This window comes from Meleagris gallopavo, chromosome Z (assembly GCF_905368555.1).
Source record: "Meleagris gallopavo chromosome Z, MGAL_WU_HG_1.1, whole genome shotgun sequence".
Taxonomy (NCBI): Eukaryota; Metazoa; Chordata; class Aves; order Galliformes; family Phasianidae; genus Meleagris; species Meleagris gallopavo.
Window position 1 is genome coordinate 26,006,676 of NC_139435.1, and position 23,132 is coordinate 26,029,807.

Genomic DNA, 23,132 nt, shown 5'->3' on the forward strand with positions numbered 1-23,132 from the left:
AATGCTTACAAAAAATAACTCCACTTTTGCTAATGTGCATCTTGATCCAGGTTGCTTCAGTCATGCTATAGTGTTCGCAGCTCTTTATTTTATACTTCCATTTACTTCTTTTGACTTATTTTAAAATAACATTCAATTCATTTTTGCTTTGCAGTACATTTTAAATTCTTTTTCTTTTCAAGATCTCTGAAAATTTCCATTGTGACCTGAACTCTGATTCACTAAGAGGATTCTTGCGTTCTCATACACCCTCCACTGACTTGTCTACTCTGGCAAGATCAGCAGTATTTTCTGTCACTTACCCCTCATCAGATATTTACCTAGTAATAAAGGTATGTTACAGTGGTACTTTTAACACCATTCTTTCTGTTCCCAGCTGTGCCAATTGTCTTAGTATGTGCAATTGACTAATGTGATCTTCCTGTAGCTGAGAGGCATTCTGATAATTTTTGATCATCTTTGTACAAGTATCCACTGGTATATCTTGTTCCCAACCTAAGAAGTTTTATCAATATCTTATTTTCTAGCTCACCTGAGTTTTTAGGTTTTTCTATCTCTTCATAAGAAAAAAATTAAGTGAAATAAACTGTTTTAAAAAATTTTAATTGTGTTTTAGTGGAGTTTTTTTGGCTTTGGATTAGTTTTGCATTTGTCTGTTTATTTAATTCTGAAACTAACTTTGCCCGAACCATTTCATTTGGAATGTGTTTATTTTCCTGTTTGTGGTGAAAATGCAGCAGTATCTGATAGATAGTTTTGTTATATACATATTTTCTGCTTCATAACTAACAATAGGGGAAAGTGGGAAAAGTTTATTGTACTCCATGAAGACTGTTTTAAGCATTATTTTTGGTAGATTTGGGCAGACTATTCCATATTGCTAGAGAAGTAATGCATTAAGTTTGGAGTGATATTTTTTCTTAATGAGTGTCTCATTTTACTGCTTTTTGTAGATAGAAAAAGTGCTTCAGCAAGGAGAAATTGGAGATTGTGCAGAACCCTACATGGTTCTTAAAGAAAACGAAGCTGGCAAGGTAAGTAAACAACCATGAAAAATGTTTGGATAAAAACATGCATGCAAAGAGAAACAGGGAAAGAGCAAATCTTTTGGAATGGGACAGAACCTAAAGAACAGTAGGGAGAAAGTCAGTTGTTCAATCCATAGAGCAAGCAATTTGATGTCTGTCATTGACATGAAGAATTCAAAAGAAGACAAGGTGCAGTTTTGTTCCTAGTCACTTTGGAAATCAGTACTGATTCCAAAGTCTTAAGCCATAAAGTATCTATAGTTAAGTAAAGGAGATGACAGTGCAGTGTCAGAGACTTCTTGCTGATTAGGCAAGGTGTTGTTGTGTGTGTGACCAGTTCAATGCAGACATCTGTAGATAACATGATCTTTGTTTGGGGAATTAATTGTCATTTACCTTCCCTCAATCAAACTGATGATGTTTCCTCAAATCCCATGCTTCTCACTTTCATCAGAAAATTATTTCTATATCTGATGAAGGAGATGGAACTTGCTCATTTTGTGATGATTACTCATGCTGGGCAGAAGGGTCACTGCAAAAAAATCTGCATTCTTCTTTTCAGTAATGAGTGAACTAGTTGAAATGGGAAGTGAATTTATAGATCAAAACAGCTATGGTGCTGACAGTGGCATAACAGGAAGATATGAGAGATAAGAATACAAATTATTTACTAAACTGTAAATAATTAAATAATTTTCCTTTTTTCTTTGAAGTGAAGTTAGAATAACTGATTGCTTTTAAAACATTCATTATTTCCTTTGTCTTAGACAAAAGAAAAGATTGAAAAACTGAAAGCCCAAGCTGAATGCTTTTGTCAACGACTAGGGAAATACAGAATGCCATTTGCCTGGATTCCCATAAGTCTAACTAATTTCTTCAACGTTTCCACACTTGAACGAGAAGTATCTGAGGCTGAAGGTTTGAACGGTACTTGTCTAAGTTTTCTGACTAACACAAAGCAACTCTTTGGTGGTTCTGTGCTTAGGAAGCAACATCATTCATTTTTGTCCTCAAGAACAAATGACAGATTCAAATTCGTATCTTCTGAGCTTTCCTTTTTTGTCCTACAAGAAAAAGTTAATATTTTCACTATTTCACCTCTGCATATGTATTTTTATGTATTCTAAATATTCTTCAGTGTTCTAGGCTCTATTTTAGTGGAACTGGCCTTTACTATCTGGAATCCTTATGCAACAAAGGCAAACCAAAATATTTTATCTTCTTAGTTTCTGGAGTGTACAAGAGATGTTTTCAAGCTGCATCCAACACTGATCAATGTGGTTTGTAACCCATTAACTAAAAATATGAATAAGCTTGTGCTTTGCAGCAGAAATAATGGCACTCTCACTAAGTGTATCGTAGCATTCTATTATTTCACATAGTCTGAAATATAGCTAGTGGGAAATACAGATAAAAGCTTAATATTGTAGGTACTGGTCTCTGTCCTCTGATGTTACTGGGAACTTGTGGATTTCTAGCATATCTTTATATTCTTGGTACTGAAGTAGCACAAAACAGGTTGGTATTTTATTTAATTTCTCTTTGAAGGGAAAGGACCAACTAGTGAGAAGAGGGCAACACTCTTACAAGCAAGAAGACTTTCTGAGAGAAGTCTCAGCACTGAGGACAGTTATCCAGTATCAAACTTCAAAACCGTCTCCCTGACCCACAGTACCTTCTTTAAACAGGTATAGGATGCTCTTTGTTTCTGACTGCCTAAGACATTTTTCATATCTGTTGTGTGAACTGTGTTGGGAAAAATTATCTGGTGATGTTAGTGGGGGTTCAGAGAATAATTGCTGTTGACAGTAACTTACCTTGTTTGCGTGTCTCAAGGTAATCACAGAATCATAGAATGTTCTGGGTGGAAAGGGACCTCAAAAATCATCTACTGTCAGGCCCCCTGCCATATGCAGGGTAGGCAACCACTAGGCCAGGATACTCAGAGCCATATCCAGCCTGGCCTTGAATGCCTCCAGGGGTGGGGCATCCACAACCTTCTTGGACAGCTTTTTGTTATGTAGTATTGCTATAAAGATAATGATTTTTGTCTTTCTCCTGGTAGGAAGGAGACAGGCTTAGTGATGAAGATCTGTTCAAATTTTTAGCTGATTTCAAAAGATCATCTTCCTTGCAGAGACGAATCAAGACTTTACCAGGTACACAATTCATTTTAGATGGAATAATATATATGTACTTTTCTCCTTTAAACCGTTTTGTAAGTTTCAACCCCGAATAGAAAAAAATTGTGTTCTAAACTATTGTGGAACCTTCTGGGTTCCCAGCATCCCCAGTTAAGTATTAAGCTTTGTATTGAGTTTGATACTCCACAGTGATTTGCTTTTTTTTCTAACTTATAGTGTATCTGCTGGATGTATTTCATGATCATTCAAGCTATTTGAAAGCAGAGGTTTTCTCTGCAATGTTTTGCAATGAGCCATATGTTACAGAAGGAGATTAAAATGCATACATATTTCACTTTGAATTTGGATCAGTGTTTGGCTACGCTCAAACACTTGACAAGCTGCTTTTTACTTTTTCAGATAAATTATATCTTGAGATCTTCTGGATTGTAGAGGAACCCCCAAAAAACACAAACTCAGTGTAAAGCTTCTTTTGCCTTTGTAGATAACTGTCAGAAATGACAAATACAAGTTTCCAAAATAGTTTTTGCTTTCCAAAACTTAAAATTGAAAGTCTGATTGTAGTCATGGCAGGGTTATGAGTATTAACTGTATAAATGCTGTCCACAAATAGTCTGGATTTCCTGTTGGATGGTGTCTACTTTGTCATAGAGCAGAATCTGAGTGGAGATGGAGAGATAGCTCTGCTGTACACCACCCTTCTCTCTTTTATTCAGCTTCCAAATAAAACTTGTTGTGTATCATCCTACATGCATGTTTTATTTTCATGCAGCTTTCAATCCAAACATCCATTTCTTACTTACGTGGTGTTATTGTGTAACCTCACATACTGTTTTCAGTTTTGATTTATTATATATTAGTTATTTTTTGTATTCTTTGGTAACATTTTGTGTTTTTTTTTAAAGGAACACTTAAACTGGAGATCTCTCCAGCTCCAGAAAACCTTGGTTATTGTCTGACTCCGGAATTACTACCAGTGAAGCCCTTCCCAGAAAATCGTAGTCGTCCTCACAAAGAGATTTTGGAATTCCCAATTAGAGAAGTGTATGTTCCTCATACTATTTATAGGTAAGATTATTATTATTTTTTTAATGCTTAAGAACCATTTTCAGAGGTGGCTGTGATGTAGCTTTTTTTTTTTTTTTTTTTTTAAATAAAAGCTGAGAAAAATTGCTAACGGCTGATTTAGACTGATTTAATCTTGTTAGCTGTTAGAAAGTAAGATCCCACTGGATACTCTATTTAATTATGTAGTTATCCTGTTCCACACAGAATATTTTTAAAATGTTCACAACCTAGCAGCTCTTGTTGGCTTGACGTAAATATATAAAATCATGTGGATACTGTGCCCATTTCCTTAGTGAAAGCATGAAAAAAAAGCAGTAGTAGTTTTTATACAGTTGAAAGTACAAATGTAAATGAAGTCAAATAACAAGATCTTTTTTTTCTTTAATGGAAAAAAAATGGCCAGATTTTAACTTCCCTTTCCAGTATTAGGCCTCACTAAGGTGTAGCACTTGTCAACTCCAGGTGGCCTGTTGTGTATGAAAATTTGCTTTTGAAAACAAAAAGCATTAGCAACCACTTTAAATTGCTAATCTAGAAAGGTGTTTGAGTCTCTCTAATTTTAACAAGAGTGAAGTCCTACAGCCAGACATCTTGAATAACAAGCTACCATGTTTAATTTTTTCATCTCCTGAAGCAAGTTAATGTGTCTCCACGCTATCCTCCAGTTGCTAGGTGTCTGTGTTGGATAAATACCCCTACATTAGAAGAAATGCTTGCTGTAGCTCAACAGCTACACTCTTTTTCCAAGAGTTCACACCCAACGTGCTGAGCCTCTTCAAGGTTTTTGGGCTCTCTTTTGAATTTCACTCTAAGTAAAAACTGTGGAAACAAAAGAGGAACTGTCCTGTTTAGCTAGTGATAATGAAGAGAAGATCAATATAGCATGTTTACCTTAATCTTCACCTTAATTAATGAATCAGTGATGATAACACAACTGACACGACAAAAATAGTATTGTGCTGTAAAGTCTTTTTGTTAATACCCCATTCAACCCTGAAGACAGCCTTTTAGATAAAGTGGGGAAATTATGAATAAATGTGGAAGTGCTAGATTTTGTTTCAACAGCTTTGTCACTACAGCTGCATTTGCAGCTAGAAAGGGGAGTCATCAACAGATATTGCTGATATCCAGCAGTAGATCCCCAGTAAGACAGATGAGTCAGCTCTGCAAACCTTATGAGAGAAGGACTTTGTGATTGCAGGAAGTAGCAACTGCGTTTGTGCTGCAGCACTGAAGCCTTTTCCTACAAACTACCATAACGTAGCTCTTTCTGTGATGCTTTTGGCACCCAAGAAACACAGTCATGCCAGAAAAAGTGTTGTAAGGGAATGTGGACTGATTATCAGTTTAATTTGATTGCCATCCAAGACTCTGCTTAGTTCTCTCCATGATGAATATTATTGTAAGCCTGAGATGAATCTTCCTTCTGCAAAGTAGCTCTGAACTCGAACAACGGTGGATATAAAGTGATTTATGTTGTCTTATTCCCTTTTGTCTAACCTGGGATATATAACCATCCTGTTTTCATAAAGCTATGTGCTGACTTTCAGGCAACTGTGATAGTGTGTCAATGTGCTGCAGTTTGTTCAATGTTTCCTAATTTTTGACTGTAAGTATACAAACCAGTTCTATTTACCAGTGCTATGGATTTAGATACTAAAAGAATCCAAAATTAGTAAAGTCAATACTTTTTTTTTTTTTTTTAATTAGAATGTTACTTTGAATGTAGGAGAGATTTACATATATACATATATAAATGTATTTGAATAACAAAACAGTGAAAACTTTTAAAGATACAGTCTGGTAAGATGTTGTTGGCATAATAATACTTCTGCATCTGTCCAGACAAATACTAATGAAATATCTACTTTTAGTTTCTTGCTTGGATGTTTAAAAGAGATGCAAAAACCTAGTTTACTTTTCTTTCCTTCTTTCTTTGTTTCCTTCTTTCTGTCTTTTTCTGTCTTTTTCTCTCTTTTGTGCTTAATATTGCAGTACTCAATACCTAATGAATATGCAGTCATTTATCTCCTTTAACAATATAACAACTCAGGATTTAGACTGGTTAAGGAATTGAGAGTATTACCTCACAGTGGGTTTAGTTATGGCAGAAGGCTGCAAAAGTCAACAGAAGGGGGTCTAGTCCTCTTGAATTTAATATTGGAAAAGTTTTTAGGGTTTAACTTCTGAAAAAGATAATGTGAAGTAGACAGTTGTGGGTCAAAACGTTTCCTGCATTTATGCAGCAGAAAACTATTGTGATGGGTAATAGATTATTTTGTGGGTTCTTTTTATGATGTGTAACATCTCAGTTATTTGTCTGTGGTTTTGGTTTTCAAATACATTATGTTATTGACTGCTTTTTTGTAATATTTGATGTTTGAAGTAACGATGAGCCTCTTCAATTACATATACAGATTGAACATGAGTTCAATGAACAGTGCTAAGATTTTAGTCTGAATTGACTCTGAGCTCTTGATAACGTTTAAATTAAGAAAGAACTAATTTTCTGTAATAATTTGATGTGATTTGAATCTTAAGGAATCTGATTTTATTACCTGACCTACCACTCAGTTTGTCTGGGAAAATTTTTACGCTCTGACTAAAAATGTAGCAGAATATTTGTTAAGATTTTCATGTCAATGATAATTTAATTGACGAATTAAACAATCACTCTCACCTAAAACGTAATGTAGTCTGGCCATCTGTTTAATGCTTAATTTTAGCACGTGAGAAAAATCATTCAAACTTATCCAAACTAGAAGAAAATTTTACTAAGTTTTAGAATATATGGTATAGACACATCCTTTTGAAAATATTCTCTCGTCATGCCATTTATTCTAGTCAGTGCATGGAAAAATCAGCAACGTTGATAAAGTATTTGTGATTTACCATTTTTTTTGAAGATCCCTCTCTCAAAAGAGTAGAAACAGAGGAATCATCAAAGATTGAAAGTCATGACTAATAGGTGTATCAGTTTTTGTTTCCAGTTTCTTAAGTAGGATATGTTTGCTCATAAACAATTTATAGTTTTTATCAGTAATGACTGACTGCTCCTATTTTGGCTTTTCTTATTCATGGTTTTCTTATTGCAGTCATCAGTGAACACATCTAATATTGTTTAGAAATTTGAGATGCGTTTGTGAAACTTTGTATATTGTGTAACTTAGCAAGGAGAAGGATTTCATTACGTTACACACATATTACACAGCCAGTAATTACAGACAGCAATGTTGAAGACTGTGCATAGATTTTGTTTTGGCAGAATATTGGTTTCTGTTGCTTTGACCATGGGAGATGATCAAATCATCACTGCTAGGTCTCCATAAAGAGTAGAAAAATCAGCAAATTAAAATTAGAATTGTTTGATGGTGTCCTGTGCGGAACCTTGGTTTTCCTGCACTGAAATAGCCTTTTACCTCACAGTCATTGTGCTGGGTCAGCCTCAGACCCAGAGGATCAGACTGAATTAGTGCTTCACCTAGAACTGGTTCAGTGTGGAACTGTCATGTTGGATTGATGTTGGATGTTGTGTCGTGGCCTTTGTAGACCTGTACTGACTCCTGAATGTCTCTTTTGCTTCTTGTGAACACATCTGCCTGCATCTGGAGGTACTTTCTGTAGGGGGAGTGAGAGAAGAAGTATAGTCACACCAGCATTAATCACAGACAGCAGCTGCTGTGGCATGTTGCTTGAAGACTTCCTCTCAGCACTGAGCCGTAAGAGGAACATGTGGCCTCCTGGGGCTCACCACATCCTGAGGGCGATGCTAACTGCTGCATGGAAATGTTCAGGCTCTCAGGCTGTTGGAGGGGACTGTTGCTGGCAGGAAGAAGCACTCTGGTCAGGTCACCAAAAGACCTGATGTGTATGCCTGTCCCTAGAGCAGCGTGAAGAAACTCTTTTGATCATCTCCCCAGCTTCCTGCTTTTCATCACTTTCATCGCTGCCTGATACTCAGCGTCAGGGTTTACTTCTGTTCTTCCTCAGCATTGATGGGTTTAATATGCATGTAAGCAAGGTCCCTAAAACTGCTTGAGCATAAATGGCACAAGCTTTACCTCTTCTGCACAGTGCTCACTGGAATAATGCTTCTTTGGTTGTGTAGTCAGCAGAGAGCTCTCTGTGATTTTGCATATCTTTCATCTCAAGTCACACGTAAATGTAAAAATTGGTGCTCAGGGACATTATGGGGATTTGTGACATCTTCTGCTGGGCTGCAGATTAATGAAGCAATGGCTGGATTATGCAGCATCCCCTAAGGTATTTCTTTATCTCTGACAGATGTAATATTGATAATATCCTTCATTTAATATGTCATCCCCCCTAACATAATCCAGTGGAGGTTACCAATATATTTCTCACTTTCACTTAGTTTTTCCTAATATTATCTTGGAGAGAATTTGGCAGAGCTGAAAGTGCCATTTAAGAAGGTTAGGGAAGAAAATGCATTAGTGTTGCAGGCAGGAGTACTGTGCTGAACAAAAGGAAAGGCAAGTTACATACTGATCTGTTTGCTAAGACATGCCATGCGTCACATAGCGTGTGTTGGTTGGTAGAGTGGCTTGTACTGTGTAACTGAAAATCACTGTCACTTTTTGACACAAGGCAATAAGGAGTACTTTTCCAGTATCTTGGATTGCAACAAAAGGAAGACAGACCATCTGTTTTAATGACAGTGTTCTCCAAAACTGCTCCACAATGGTGCTGACGACGTACTGTGATGAGGACAGGTTAATTTTGTGTGTAGTTTCTGACTGTCAGACAAAAAGCAAAGATGAAAGTCTGTGAATACCTGTTATTGTTTCTCACTGGAAACCAACATGGTTCCACCAGCATTCATCTTATTTCTTATGCTATGAAGACAAAGAATAAGAATCTTACACCGGAGCAGGATAACAAGAGACACACTAAATAGACATAATCACAGTTCGAGAATGTGTGCAAGCTGGATCTAGCTGAAATCTCAGACCTGCCACAGTCTTTAGTGTAGAAAAAGTTTTGTATTTACATTTGCATTGTTATGTCAGAATGAGTCTTGAACTCAGAAGACCATCTGTATGCCACAAAAATTAAAGGTTCTTTTTTACCCATGTATAGAAGCTACTAAATAGCTAGTAAATGGGAAAGTATGATGTATTTTAAAGAATTACTAAAAAAATGTGTTCAGAGACTCATTTCTAGTTGGCTTCTAGAGTTACAGGTTAAAATTTCTAGTTTACATTTAATCATCAATACTGCTTTTCAATATACATAATCTAGAAATGCAAGCTATAACTTAGGATGGTATGTTGGTGGGTTCATTTCCTGGTTTGCTTGTTTTTGTCACCTCTGAGTGATTCCATAGTGCTTTCAAAACCTGATTCTTTGTAGCTGAGAAAGGAGCTGCTTTCTTGAGAGGCTTCTGCTTTTCATTACATCAAGCAAATATATTATTTCATTTTACATATGTCTGAAAAAGTGAGAGCTAGGAAGACTACCCTCTCATATGCATTTACCATATGAGAAACAGTCAACATAGGATGTTTTATGTCACAACAAGAACCTACATTTTCCTTGAGGACTTGGGTAAAAGAGTTTTCCCAAACCTTTAACTATCTGGACGATACTGAAGAACAGGAACAGAAATTAGCAAAATGCTAATTTGTGCACTTCATTTTGAAAGCCTTGCTACTTAGCAGCTTTTTCTTATTTCTCTTTCTTCCAGAAATCTCCTCTATGTTTACCCCCAAAGGCTGAATTTTGCTAACCGACCAGCTTCTGCAAGAAACATTACCATCAAGATCCAGTTTATGTGTGGTGAAGACCCGTCCTGTGCAATGCCGGTAATAAATGCTGATCATGTGTAGGAAACTGTTGCTCAGGTGCTGTCCTCAGGAACCTCTTGAAAAGACAACTTACTTTTTACTCCACGTTGCCACAGTTTGTAGGGGGACCTTAAGAGAACTGACATCAGAAAGCTTATGAAAGTCTGCAGGCATCAGCCCTGTAGTTCTAGCTCTTGTAGGCATCAGCTTCACTTGCATTTTTGGGGAAATTTTCGGAGTGTGTCAGTGGATTTTTGAGAATGAGATTGAGATAGCACCTTTTGTAATTTTAGTTGTGTTAAAAATAATGAGTTGAAGTGCTACTGTGAAGAACTTTACCCCAAGAATTTGTTGTCTTGAGGACTGACACCTGGCTAACCTTTTTGAATGTGCTGATGCTGCACAGTGTGCACTTTACAGTGGCATGTTCCTTACCCCAGATGCACTGGGAACTGAAATCAGAGCATCGGCTCAATGTTTTCCTAGGTCATATTTTCTTCCAGAGCTGACGCTGTGCCATGTGAATGTTTTATGTAATGCTATGTGGCCTTTTTTTTTTTTTACATTCTGCTCATATCACTGTTAGATTTTGATGAATGCCTGGGGAAAGGCAGTTTATCTGGCATCACTGTGCACTGTAAGTGTGGGTTTCACATCAGTACATACCAGCTTCTGCTGTGCAGATTCCCTTATCTCAGTTCATTTCTCTGAGACCCTTTAAAGTTACAGCATTCCAGCACCCTTTCATGGAGGCTAAAGTGAGTCAAATACCACTGAATGTAAAGGAGCTGTGGATCTCTAAGGTAAGGTGGGTTGAATCTCACCCTACGTAAACAGGATAGAAGTGAAAAATAAACTTCTCAAAAAAATTTAATTGATCACTTAGAATGTAATTAAAAGCAATATGATAGTCCACAGGAGGCTTATCACAACTGCATTCCTGAAGTTTCTAACTTTTGCATTACTGGGGAATGTAATGTAAGATGTCCCTGATCCATCTTCCTGGTGTTTTGTGTTGCATGTTGTGTGAGGAAGATGCCAACTAATAACACTTCTGTGTCATCATGCTCAAATGATGACACAAAGATCAAATTGAAGGATCATTATCCACCTTTATATGCTGTCTTAAAACTGACACAGAATGATAACAATTAAATGTTTTAGATCTGACCGTATTCACTTTCATTTATTAATGCAGGTAATTTTTGGAAAATCTTCAGGTCCAGAATTTGTGCAAGAGATATATACAGCTATCACATACCATAACAAGTAAGCATTGTTGTTATTCTTATAACTTTAGATGTATTAAGAGTGACCTTTTTACGTAATTCTCAGCCAATATTAGTTACTCAAAGAATGATGGTAATAAGCTATTTTAAACTTCTACATTTTATGAGTATTTGTCAATACCTAATTTGGATTACTACATGCACTTGCATAAGTGACTGTTGCTTTTCTTGTTTTTAGCTCTTTAAAGACTAGTCAAGAGTATTCCCTGTCTGAAGATGAAGGAACAGGAGCAGGAAGCAGCAGCTTTATAAAAGCATTCACCTTGATTTATTCACAGATACAAAAGAATTGAAGGGGCTCTCTCCTATGAATGCAAATTCAAGATATAGGTTTTATACAGTAACTATGCTGAAACCACAAATTAAAATTGAATGGTATTAAAAGTAAGGAGGTAGATAATACTGAAATATTCTGGCTTATACATTTTGCATCAAACTCGTCCTGATTCAAAACTGTAGATAGATCATAACAGTGTCCACAGAGATACATACTTCACTTGCATGACTTATCTGAAGGCTGTTTTTAGGATCTATGCAGTTCTTAACTATAGCATTTGGGAGCCTGCTGACAAATATGCCTTCTGCTATAAAATATGCATGGCATTTTTTTAAACAGGTCTCCTGACTTTTATGAAGAGGTGAAAATAAAACTGCCAGCAAAACTCACAGAGAAACACCATCTATTGTTCACGTTCTATCATATCAGCTGCCAGCCAAAGCAAGGAGCATCTGTGGAAACTCTCATTGGGTATTCAGTAAGTGATATAAATGTGTGTGTGCATGGGGCAGGGAGGGGAGGGGAGAAGAGAGGCTAGATGTGTGGGTATGTATCCCATGCAGATAGACTCTTTACTTATCAAGGATTTTGCCATGCATTCCCTTTCTGGTTACAGTTATACATCATAACAAGTAACACATACTGCAGGGCGTGCTCATGCATCCGTTAAATGTACAGACACAATAAATTCATATGCAGCTTGTGCTGTTACATCTCAGTTTTATAACTTTTATTACATTGGTAAGCATCTATGAAGTTGGTGAATTTACCCAAAGCACAGAAATTAAGTATACACCTACATATTTGCAACAGCAATGCCTTATTGTAGAGGAAGAATTGTTAAATTCTTTTTGCTGAAAAAAAAAGGCAATTAATTGTTACTTACTGTTATGTAACATGTTCACACATGAGGTGACACCCAATATAATATTTTGAATTAAGTTTTATATGGTACATTGTTTACATAAAAACTGTCGTTTACCCTTGTTAAAATCAAAAGCCATGAAAATATCTAGATACTAAAATTCAGTTATCTTAAATTCACTTATCTTCATGTTGAAACAAGCATGTTTTAGCTTGAGAAACACATATTGTAGCATAGTGTCATTTTTCTTTAAATATTTTTAACTGGAGAGATTTTAGAATAAGAAGAAAGCACAGATGATGATATTACTTCAGATGTGAAAAAGTTCTAGTGCTACTGAACCATGGAGAGCCATACAAATACTATCCGTGTGTTCATGCTACGAGGTTAGTATGCTTTTGATTCCAGTACTGCTAGTCCTCTCAAGCAGGCTTTCTTTTGTGGATAGATGCCACAAATGCCTACTCATCTAAACATGATGTGTTTCTGCCCTGTGCTACTCCACAGCCTCTTTCAGATTTAAACAGGAGCAAAGTATGTCCAGATGTCATTGCAGAGTTCTGATGGGTCATAGCCTTAATCCTCAGGGTAGCAGTGACCAAAAATGTTCAATTTGTCCATAGCAAAACTTGAACTTTTAAGGTTCAAAACTTGTGCTTGATTTACTTCACAAAACTATAGAATGACTTGGGTTGAAAGGAATTTTAAAGATCACCCAGTTCTAGCCTCCTAGCATGGGTTGCTATAGCCCCAGATCAGGCTTCTCAGGGCCCCATCCAGCCTGGCCTTGAACACCTCTAGGGGTGGGATTAAAAAAAAAAAAAAGCCAAATATCAATCTATTCAGGATAAGTTATTTTTCAAATAAAAGCATGGGACCTATTATTCTGATAGGATTTATTAGAAAAACATATGTCACACATGAAAAGCTCTCTGTTTTCAGAAGAGTTTGTTTGTAAAGCAGTCTTGTACATTTTTCTACAGTAGCTATCCATGAATTTAAAATGCAAAGAAATTACTGTTTAATGGATTGGAGCAGAGAAACTCAGGTCAATATCTCATTTCTTGTTCTGTTGACTATACATAACAGATTAGATAAATAGCTCTAATCATATACAGTCATGAATATTGCTGCATTTTCTCTTCATTTGTTTCAGTGGCTGCCAATTCTGTTAAATGATCGTCTTCAAACAGGACATTATTGTCTTCCTGTTGCATTGGATAAGCTACCATTCCACTATTCAATTCACTCTCCTGAGGTAACAAAGAAAATTATGAAAAGACAGTGTTTTTGCAGTGTAGGACATCATGAGAATTTTACAATCCAACATAGCTGTCTGTTTTTGGACAGTTGCCCCTTTCTGTACTTCAAAAGGGTAAAGCTCTAGAGAAAAGTGTTGTTATTACTTTAATTGGTGTTACTATGTATTGTTAAATTGTGTTTTTTAAAGTTATTAATTCAAAAATCCTTGTGAATTGTCTAACCACTGATACGTTTATTTAGAGTTTGTCAGGTTCATAATTTGCTTTCTTTTACAAGATGATTTACTCATTTTTTGTGGCAGTGTGGGAGAGGGAGGATACATGGATTCAGGTGCTGCTACTAGAGCAGGAAGCTGCCCTCTGAGCTAATATGGCGAGTAGAAAACTGCCTCTGTCTTTAAAACTGTGCTGTGTCACTAAGGAGTGCCTTTGGCATGCATTGGCCGTGAACTTCTAACCACAGAAGATGTAAATTCACACTGTCTGTTCTAGGCATTCAGCTGAAGTGCTCGAAATTTCCCTCTTTAAGGAATGAAATTCTCTTCATCTGACCTATGAGAACAAAGACACCTAGCTATGGTCCTCTGTGCTGCACTGAATTAGATGCCTAAAGTAAAGTGAATAGCATTAGGATCTTAGAGACGCATGTAAACAGGCTTTCTGTTAGATTATTAAAATACAGTGATTCCTGTCATTCTTTTCTACCATAGAAAGTTCCATCACAGACACCACCTATCAAATGGGTTGAAGGACACAAAGGTGTTTTCAATATTGAAGTGCAAGCTGTTTCATCTGTTCATACCCAGGTAATGCATCAAAAGCAACGTGCAACTGTAGTTTCATTTCATTCATGGCCCATTCTGACCAAGGAAGTTTGTGAACTAGAGATGTTTAAGCCCCCACAGGTTTGAAAACAAATGAAAAGTTCCTGCTGTCTTACAGCTGTGGAAAGAACTTGATTATTTTCAGTGAATGAAATCCACTGGTATGAGTGTACAAATAAGCACTCTGAGCAGCAAGTCAAATCAAACAGTAAGGAGCCTGGTTTCCTCTCAGCTCAACAGAGATCTGATGTGAAGAACACTGGTAGGGTATAGTGCCAGTTTCTGCAGTGTGCATGTTCTCTTCTCTGAGGCAAAGTGTCCAACAGCTGAAGAAAGCACAGCATCATCTCCCCTCCCTCCAGGGTCAGCTAGGCTGCCAAAACACTCTACACAGATGGCAGCTCAGCCATCCATGTGTAGGGATACTAACTTAATGCTGAATGGGAACTTTGAGATCTAAGATTCTGATCACTTAAATGTAGTAGAAAATTGAAGGCTTCCCACTTTTACTGGGATCTGAAGCACAACAGCTTTATTTTGTTCCACTGTATTTCACAGTGTCTCCTACATCATCTTGTTCTGGTTAATTCTGATAGCACACTTTTTACATACAAATAGGACATATTTATAAGGCACATAACTTGCAGAGGGACTACAGAATCACAGAATTGCTCAGGTTGGAAAAGACCTTAGTAAGTATAATAATTAAAAGTCTATAGACCTCTGATGTGAGGTCTAGACCTCAGAGTTTCATCAGAAAGAATAAACAGTATAATTTACTGCAGACTTTACCTTTTCTGCTTTTAATCTGATTTAACCACAATCTGAATCTGAGTCAGCTGAAAAGGAACAAACAGAACATTGTGGCAACTGACTGAGAAATTGATCTCTAGAGCTATCTGCCTCTGTAAGCCAGGGGCATATAAGTATTTTCTCTCCCCATCAGATGGGAATCAAGCTTTGCTTATCAAGTAGCAGGCTAAATTATATCAGCTTTGTTAACTGTGAGTGCACCATATTTGCAGGACAATCACTTGGAGAAGTTCTTCACTCTGTGCCATTCTCTAGAAAGTCAAGTGACCTTCCCAATTCGACTAATGGACCAGAAGATCACTGAGGCTACTCTGGAACACGAACTGAAACTCAGCATTATCTGTTTGAATTCTTCACGACTGGAACCTCTTGTTTTATTTTTACATCTTGTACTAGATAAACTTTTCCAGCTGGCTGTACAGCCTATGGTCATAGCTGGCCAGACAGGTATTTAATGATCCTTTACTTATTTTCCTTGGTACTGCAAGCAAACTAGAGATGTGGAAAAGTTTGCCAGATATCCAGGGTCACATTTACTCTTTGGCTAGTACAGAAGTAGATGGGCTTCTATGGACACAGTTTCATTGCACAGTTTAATCAGATTTGATGAAATTGTTTGTGCTTCTCTTCCCTGCACAAACTCCCTTACAGAAGTACTTTAAATCTTAATAGTTACTTATCTGGAGATACAAGACAGAAGCAGGGTGGTGTTTTAACTGCTTTCTGAGGAAAGCAGCAGTTAAATAACTGTTCAACAGCTGATATTGATGATTGCATTATATCCTCCCAAATATCTTTAGCCAAAATTGGGTGGACCCAGAAACGGGATTTAGTCATGCACACTGATGTTTTTCTGTTACTGAAGCTGTCAACTGCTCATTAACTATGTTAAATGTGGAAGAAAGGCATACTTGAAGACAGTGGTGAAGCTGATTTCCTAATTAATTTTGGTAGCCAAAATTTGTCATCCACTAAAATATTAGAAGAAAAGCCTGGTAGCTTGTATGTTTCTATCAGCTGGAGAAGAATCGATATTATTGCCCTTTAAACAGATTTTTTTAGGAAGTACCTGAAGGCTGCTAGAAATTGTCATGAACAGTAAGGGTCTGCTTTTACATAGCACCATGTGGTGAAATAGTAGTGATTGGGTTGAAAGTGAGTCTGTTGAAGATAGGTTTTTGGTTTATGTGGACTTAGTGTCTGGCCCTGTGTAACTATTGCTTTCTACAGCTATTAATCTGTTAAGGAGTGATTTAAAGCATGTAAAATTAGTTATTGTTAAAAGGATTGCCATGATCTAAATATATTATTTCCTTCAGGGCTGACTAATTTTTGCCTTTTGTTTCACAGCCAACTTCTCACAGTTTGCCTTTGAATCTGTGGTTGCAATAGTGAACAGTCTCCACAACAGCAAAGACCTGAGCAAAGATCAGCACGGGAGGAACTGCCTCCTGGCATCATACGTCTACTATGTATTTCGCCTGCCAGACCCCCAGAAAGAAGTGCCAAAATTAGGTAATATCATTGCAATAATTGCAAAAAAATTCTCTTTATACACACTGCTCATCATGGTGCTTCTGAGACATAGACAACTGGCCTTCAAAAGAGCAAATCAGAACTTCTTGTACTCAGACTGCGTAGTTTTCAAACATAGCACTTGCTTCAGCACATTAGTCTTATCTTAATCTACAGCAGATTGAAAAAGAGTTGATAGCAGGAAGAAAAAGATAATGCAGCAGTGCTACTGCTGAGAAAGCCCTCGGCTTTCAATGCTGCACGCATTGTCAGCTTATGTGCTGCAGAATCCCAAAACATCTGTACCTTGTTATTCAATGCCTGTGTAATTTAACAGAGCAGTTGGTGATGAGATTTTTGTAAGCTCTGTGCTTTTCATGCTGCTGATGCTGTGCAGCACAGAGCAGAGCTGGCTCGAATCTCATGTTTGCCTCATATTACTATGTCCTTCAGTCTTAGTTCAAACATCTCCCCGTGGGCAGGTGCAGGGGGCAGTGCTGCTCTGACGGAGTCTCGTTATTACACATTTGGGCGCACTTCTGCAGTGTCCGTCGGGAGTAAACTCCTGCAGAGCCGAGTGATAAGCTGCAGCAATCCTGACATCACGGTTACACAGTCAGCTGCTGATGAAGAGGTCAAAAACATCATGTCATCCAAGGTAAGAGGGGGAAATCAAGCATCTGAGAAGCGTATGAGCCAAAACTGGATCTAGGAATCCAGGTTTTTTTCTTTGAAGGCTGGACATGCTTCTTGTGAATACACTGTATGTATCACCAGAAACATTCTCTGTTTGTCTAATTTGGCATGTACATGTTACATTCTTTTTGCTAAATTCTGATGTATTTTTCAGTGAAGAAAATAAGAGTTAACATCTCTGACTAAGTTTGAGATTTAGGCACTCCACAGAAGGATTTCCTTATTGAAGGTGCCCCAGTCCCCTGTTCATCCTGAGATTTAGGTTCTTTTCACATTATTTCCTGGAGCATTCAGGGGGAGCTGATCTAGCTATTGCAGAATCAGTGTCAGAAAAGACTGCCGCTGTCTATAGTGGGAACAGGCTTGCTTTCTAAAAGGGATGAAGAACCCTTGGGAAGGAAATAGATTTTCTAAAATACATTGATAATTTATTCTGGTTCCTTCTCATTCTTTTTATTGCTATTTTTTTATTCACAGAGCCTGCTTAGTGGTAAATTACTTCCAACTTAAAAAAAATAACAATTAGGCAACATACATAACAGCAATCCTGTGAGTTGATATTGTCTACAGTACAGACGCCCTGTGAAGATTCTGTTTAAGAGTCTTTCCAGATAATAAACTCAGCTGCAGAGTGAAACACAAGCTTCCTCTTTGTTATCCAGAACCACATTTGTCACCAACAAATTGCAGGATAGGACAGGAGGAACTGAGAAGCAGAATTTTGTTTCCCGCTGGGGCATCTGGGGTACTTGCTGGTCTGCAACACCCTGAGCTCTTCTCAGAGCTTTTTAGGATGGCTAAGTTCAACTCACTGAGGAAAACAAAACCTTAGCAGGAGCAAAATCAGCAGGTGCTCAGAAGCCCTGCCTCTCACAGCTGCAGGATTTTGCCCCTGTGCAAGGAGGCTGCTGTGAGCTGCAATCCAGACAGATCTCTGCAGCATCTCAGAACCATGTGTTCCTTCCTTTTTCTGTGAGTGTTATATACGTGGAATACTGCTTCCCAAGCAAGTTATTTTCAGAAACATTTTGAGGTTTTGTTGTTGTTTTTTTTTCCCCCCCCATTGAATAATCAGATGGTTTAATTTCCTAAATTAAACCAGAGCTAGTAAGGTGCACAGAATTTGCCAGTCTATTTGATTTCTTTGTATACATATTCACCCATAGCAATTTTTAATAATGTCGATTTGAACTTAGTATCTTCATGGATTTCTGATGTAGTCTGTCCTAAAAAAAAGAAAAGAGAAAAAAGAAAATATCTCAGGGTGAGTTTGTTTGTTTGTTTGTTTTTTCTTCAAATATGTACATATTAGAACATGTGGTATTACAGCTTTATCACACTATAAATTTTTAGTTTATCAATGCTTAGGCAACTACTGACATTTCACTACCTTTTAATTGGTTTCACTTTTAATGAAAGGAATAATAATCCTAGTTAATTTAGGACATAGAACTAGCTAATAAACCCTAATGACTGTTACCTTGAAAGGATGAATTTTAGTTTCCAAAACACAGCTGTGGTGCTAAAATCGGTCACATGATGGCAGCGTTGGCATTTGTGGTCTCCTGCATCTGCCAAATTCAGGTGGTCTTTGACCTCCTCTGGGGAAGGGAATCGGAGAGGAGAGCACACAAAAAATGCTTGGGTGATGTATAATCAGTGAACGTACAGATGTTATAATTATGGAATATACCAGGGAGTTTGGCTAAGCAGGTTATTATACAAAAGAGAATAGATAGAATGCTTACCCTTGTCCTGGGCTCACTGCAAAACTCCAAAGGAAGGATCTCCAGAAAGAGATCCTTCCCCACTCGTAGTCAACTCTTAAATAGGTAAATTGCCTTCACCTGTGCTTCCAAGGCTGACTCATTGCTCACCTCAGGGGATCAATCAGAGGTTCAGACCATGATTCAGCAGTTCCCATACAGGTGAACATCTGTATCTACCTTCCAAGAAAACACTGATTTGATTTTTAATCTGTTAATTAGCTTAGGCTATGCATTAATGTGTGTGTGTATTTTTTCTGGCCATTTTCCAGCCTGCAGATCACAGCTCCAGTCGGATGTCGTTTTACATTGAAGGAACAAATGACACGCCAGGTGTATGTGCAAACCCAAGACCATCCAGTAAAAAGGTAGCTTACTACTGAGTGTGAGAGTGACAGATTAACAGAATCTGGAGCCTCCACGAGCAGTGCTTGTAATTAGCATGAAAGGAGGAGAGGGAGAACAAAATAATAACCAGTTTTATTGAACAAGGAGTTTGTGATGGAATGTTAAATCTATGGGTAAATATTGCCCAAAGATTTCTGACTCTGTTCTGGAATTTTTAGATTCTTTTTGTGGGACAGATTTAGACAAGTAGCAGCCTGTCTGTATCCTCCCTTTGCTCTCTTTCTCAGGGTACTAAGACCTCTATGTTTTTTCACTGCTGTTTTGCTCTGGATACCTGCCTTTACATGTTGCAGTAAATTGCATTCAGATATACTTCTTCTGTAAGGAATATTTTACTTTTCCCTTTTTTGTAGCATGTAGAATCAATTAATTCCTCCTTATTCTGAGTCTGCGTTCCCAAACAGCTTTTTAATAGCATAAAACATATCACAGCAGATAGCTAACTCTTCCAGAGCTGTATCTTGTGCTTGGCATTGAGGAAGCTTTGGATGAAGAAACGGGGAGAAAATCTACAGTGGGCAGTCTAGAATCTATGTTGCAGTTAAGAGGCACTTCTTTCTTATTTCTGTTTATTGATTTGAATTAGGCCAAAAAAAAATAGGGGTTTATACCCAATCTAAATCTTGGCTAGATTTACGTGTCCTATTGAATGTAAATAGGCTTAGAGATTTCACTGGCTTTATTGTTTGTATTAGGAACAGAGAATAGGTATTACAATACGTGCTTAGTCCAGATTTGAGTTTTCTCAAAGTTTAGGTCACTGGGACTAGGAGTCTTGTGGTTGCACATCACTGCAAAGAGTATGGTCTTTCACTACACACCTCTGTGCAAACTTCGCTGTGATTGTTGTTGTGGCCTTCTCTCCCAGCACAGAAATAATCTTGTATGTTCTCTCAAAAACACAAACATGCTAAGCAGAAGCTCTCAGGAGGAGCGTGTGACTGTTCACTGTCAGGCACACAGCCAATAATCTGAGGATAGACAAAAGACATTTTCCAGCTCAGATGTCTGGATTCACAGCAGAATGAGTCCTAGAGCCCGTAGTGCTATTCCTTATGTGTCATTTTTGTCAGATGTCCGGGTGTTCCTGTCTAGCTGCTTACTCTCCATTATGGGGACTGTTAAAGGTGCAAGTGCTGGGAATTGATTGAAAATGAAAGACGAATTGGGTGAAAGACCATTTCTGATCACTCTCTGTTTATTACGTAGCATTTCCATGAGGAGCTGGCACTGCAGATGGTGGTCAGCACGGGTATGGTGAGAGAGGCTGTCTTCAAATATGCCTGGTTCTTCTTTGAGCTCCTGGTAAGATTTATCAGTGATGTTTTGTAGCAAGTGGATGGTGAAATGCAGGCACTGATTTAGTTGGACTATAATGTCTTCAGCTAACTAACCCCACTGTGATAAGTTCCAGATAATGGAAGCACAATTGAAGAATTCTCTATATTCACCCCCATTCCTTACTGAGAGCCTGTGACAGTTAAATCCCACACCAACTATCTGTGCGGTAGTCCACAGCTTGCAGAAGTCTGGGTGACAGATGTCAAAGTGATCCCTTCCCTCCTTTTCTGCTCCTATTTCTTTCACTTTGTTAATAACATATGTGCAGTAGCAAGGCTACCCAAGGTCAGTGTCACAGAGCCCTGAGGTGACTGATGTCACTGCAAGTTTTGTTCACATACTGGTTTCCACTGGAAGCAGGTATGCAACACAAGAGATCAAGGAGTAGGAATTAATTCCAGAAATATCCTCCCCTGACTGTCATCACAAAGAACAGAAGCTACAAGCAGCAGGGGCAGGGTGAGGGTGATCTGAGCCACAGTATGAACATGAACAGGACTATCTGTGTTCAGGCCCTAGGCTCTCTGGTGTCCTTGCCAATAAAGGTAGGATTTATCAAGGGTCTCTGAGAAAGATGAGAGTGACTGTGTTGAGGGAAAAACAGGTGGAAACTCTTATTCCATGGACTAACATAGAGAAGAGTTTTATCTCCACTTTGTTATATTTTTCTCTTTTTTCTTTATTGCTTTGCAGATAAAGAGTATGGCTCAGTATGTTCACAGTATAGAGAAGCAAGACAATGTACGAAGAAGCCGGTTCTCTGACCGTTTCAAAGATGATATTACCACTATAGTTAACGTGGTTACTTCTGAGATTGCTGCACTGCTAGTCAAACCCCAGAAGGTAAAAGCATGAAAAAAAAGCACTGTGGATTCTCGCTGTTCACACTACATCACACTGAGCTTTATTTAATTCCATTGTACTTTCAGGATCATCACTGGAATTAGACTAAAACTGCGGCTATAGTGTTGCAGAGATCATAAGCGAGAGCTGTGACTGCAAGGGACGGTCCTGTGCCCTCTTAGCAGAAAGTTTGTTTTTATTCAGAGGGAGGCATGTGTGGGAGGGAATTCCCTTTCTCTGAGATAGGAAAGACTGAACTCTTGTCTTTCAGTAGCTGTGTTGCCTTATGCCAGGTTGGCTAGGGCATCAAGCTGCATCCATGTGTAGCATATTCCTTTAATCTACTTTTCCTATTACACTCATTCCTACTGCACAGCATTTTCCCCCACATTTGACTTCCCTGACTGCAATATGAAGGCAGTTTTCTTCCTGCAAAACCCAACCATGAGATATTTAATCCCAATCTCTCTAAAGACACACTGGCCACATGAAACTCAAAGACAAGAGATAAACCCTAAACCATATGTAATTCTTTCTCCTGGTATATTTTAACAAGTTTCATTGGCAAAATTGATTATAAAGCTGAAAATATTATGAAATGTAATTTATATTTCAACATCAATTCAGTTAACTGATGTCACTTTTGCTACTCCTCAGAACATAAAATAAAGGCAGTTTATGTGTCTGCACCTGTGCTGTTGCAGCCAGCTTATTTCCATACCCCAGGTCTGCCAGAGGCACTGTACATGCAGAGCACTGTGTTCTGTCACAGGGTAGCTGGGCTGGAGAGCTGACCTGCCCCATCACTGCTTAGCCAGCATGGATCTTAGTCCAGTTCTCCACCTGTGGCTAGCTGTTGTATCAGGGAACTGAAACTGGTGAAGAGCCACAACCAGCAACTGAGGACAAGAAATGGCAGAAGTCACCATTACTGTCAACCAAAAAGTTTTTTCTGAAGCTTCATCTTTTTCTTCATCCTTTGATGAAGAAAAGATGCTTCTGTGATATCCACATGCACAGAAAACATTTCCATAGAAATCTTCACATCAATGATTTGTGTGATAAAAATATGCTACATTAAAATATGCTACATTAAAAATGATCTGTAGGTTTTGCTAAGAGAGTAATATCTTATGCTTTCTTCATGAATAATGCACAAGTTTTTATGGGCTGTTAATTCACTTCA

At 37.9% G+C, this 23,132-nt stretch overlaps 1 protein-coding gene across 5 annotated transcripts in view; it reads left to right on the forward strand.

Annotated features, from left to right (window-relative positions):
• DOCK8 (dedicator of cytokinesis 8) overlaps positions 1-23,132 on the forward strand; it is an 83,397-nt gene that overhangs the window by 29,816 nt on the left and 30,449 nt on the right. For 3 of the 5 annotated variants that reach the window (XM_085212807.1, XM_085212804.1, XM_085212808.1), the window contains 17 exons: positions 183-332; positions 954-1,034; positions 1,796-1,955; positions 2,577-2,716; positions 3,094-3,187; positions 4,078-4,240; positions 9,948-10,065; positions 11,246-11,316; positions 11,953-12,091; positions 13,635-13,736; positions 14,451-14,546; positions 15,590-15,824; positions 16,728-16,892; positions 17,375-17,550; positions 19,627-19,722; positions 20,972-21,067; positions 21,797-21,946. In XM_085212807.1, the coding sequence (XP_085068933.1) occupies positions 183-332; positions 954-1,034; positions 1,796-1,955; positions 2,577-2,716; positions 3,094-3,187; positions 4,078-4,240; positions 9,948-10,065; positions 11,246-11,316; positions 11,953-12,091; positions 13,635-13,736; positions 14,451-14,546; positions 15,590-15,824; positions 16,728-16,892; positions 17,375-17,550; positions 19,627-19,722; positions 20,972-21,067; positions 21,797-21,946 (2,232 nt within the window). The remainder of the gene's footprint in view (positions 1-182; positions 333-953; positions 1,035-1,795; positions 1,956-2,576; positions 2,717-3,093; positions 3,188-4,077; positions 4,241-9,947; positions 10,066-11,245; positions 11,317-11,952; positions 12,092-13,634; positions 13,737-14,450; positions 14,547-15,589; positions 15,825-16,727; positions 16,893-17,374; positions 17,551-19,626; positions 19,723-20,971; positions 21,068-21,796; positions 21,947-23,132) is intronic. The other 2 variants (XM_085212805.1, XM_085212806.1) reach the window with 2 other exon arrangements.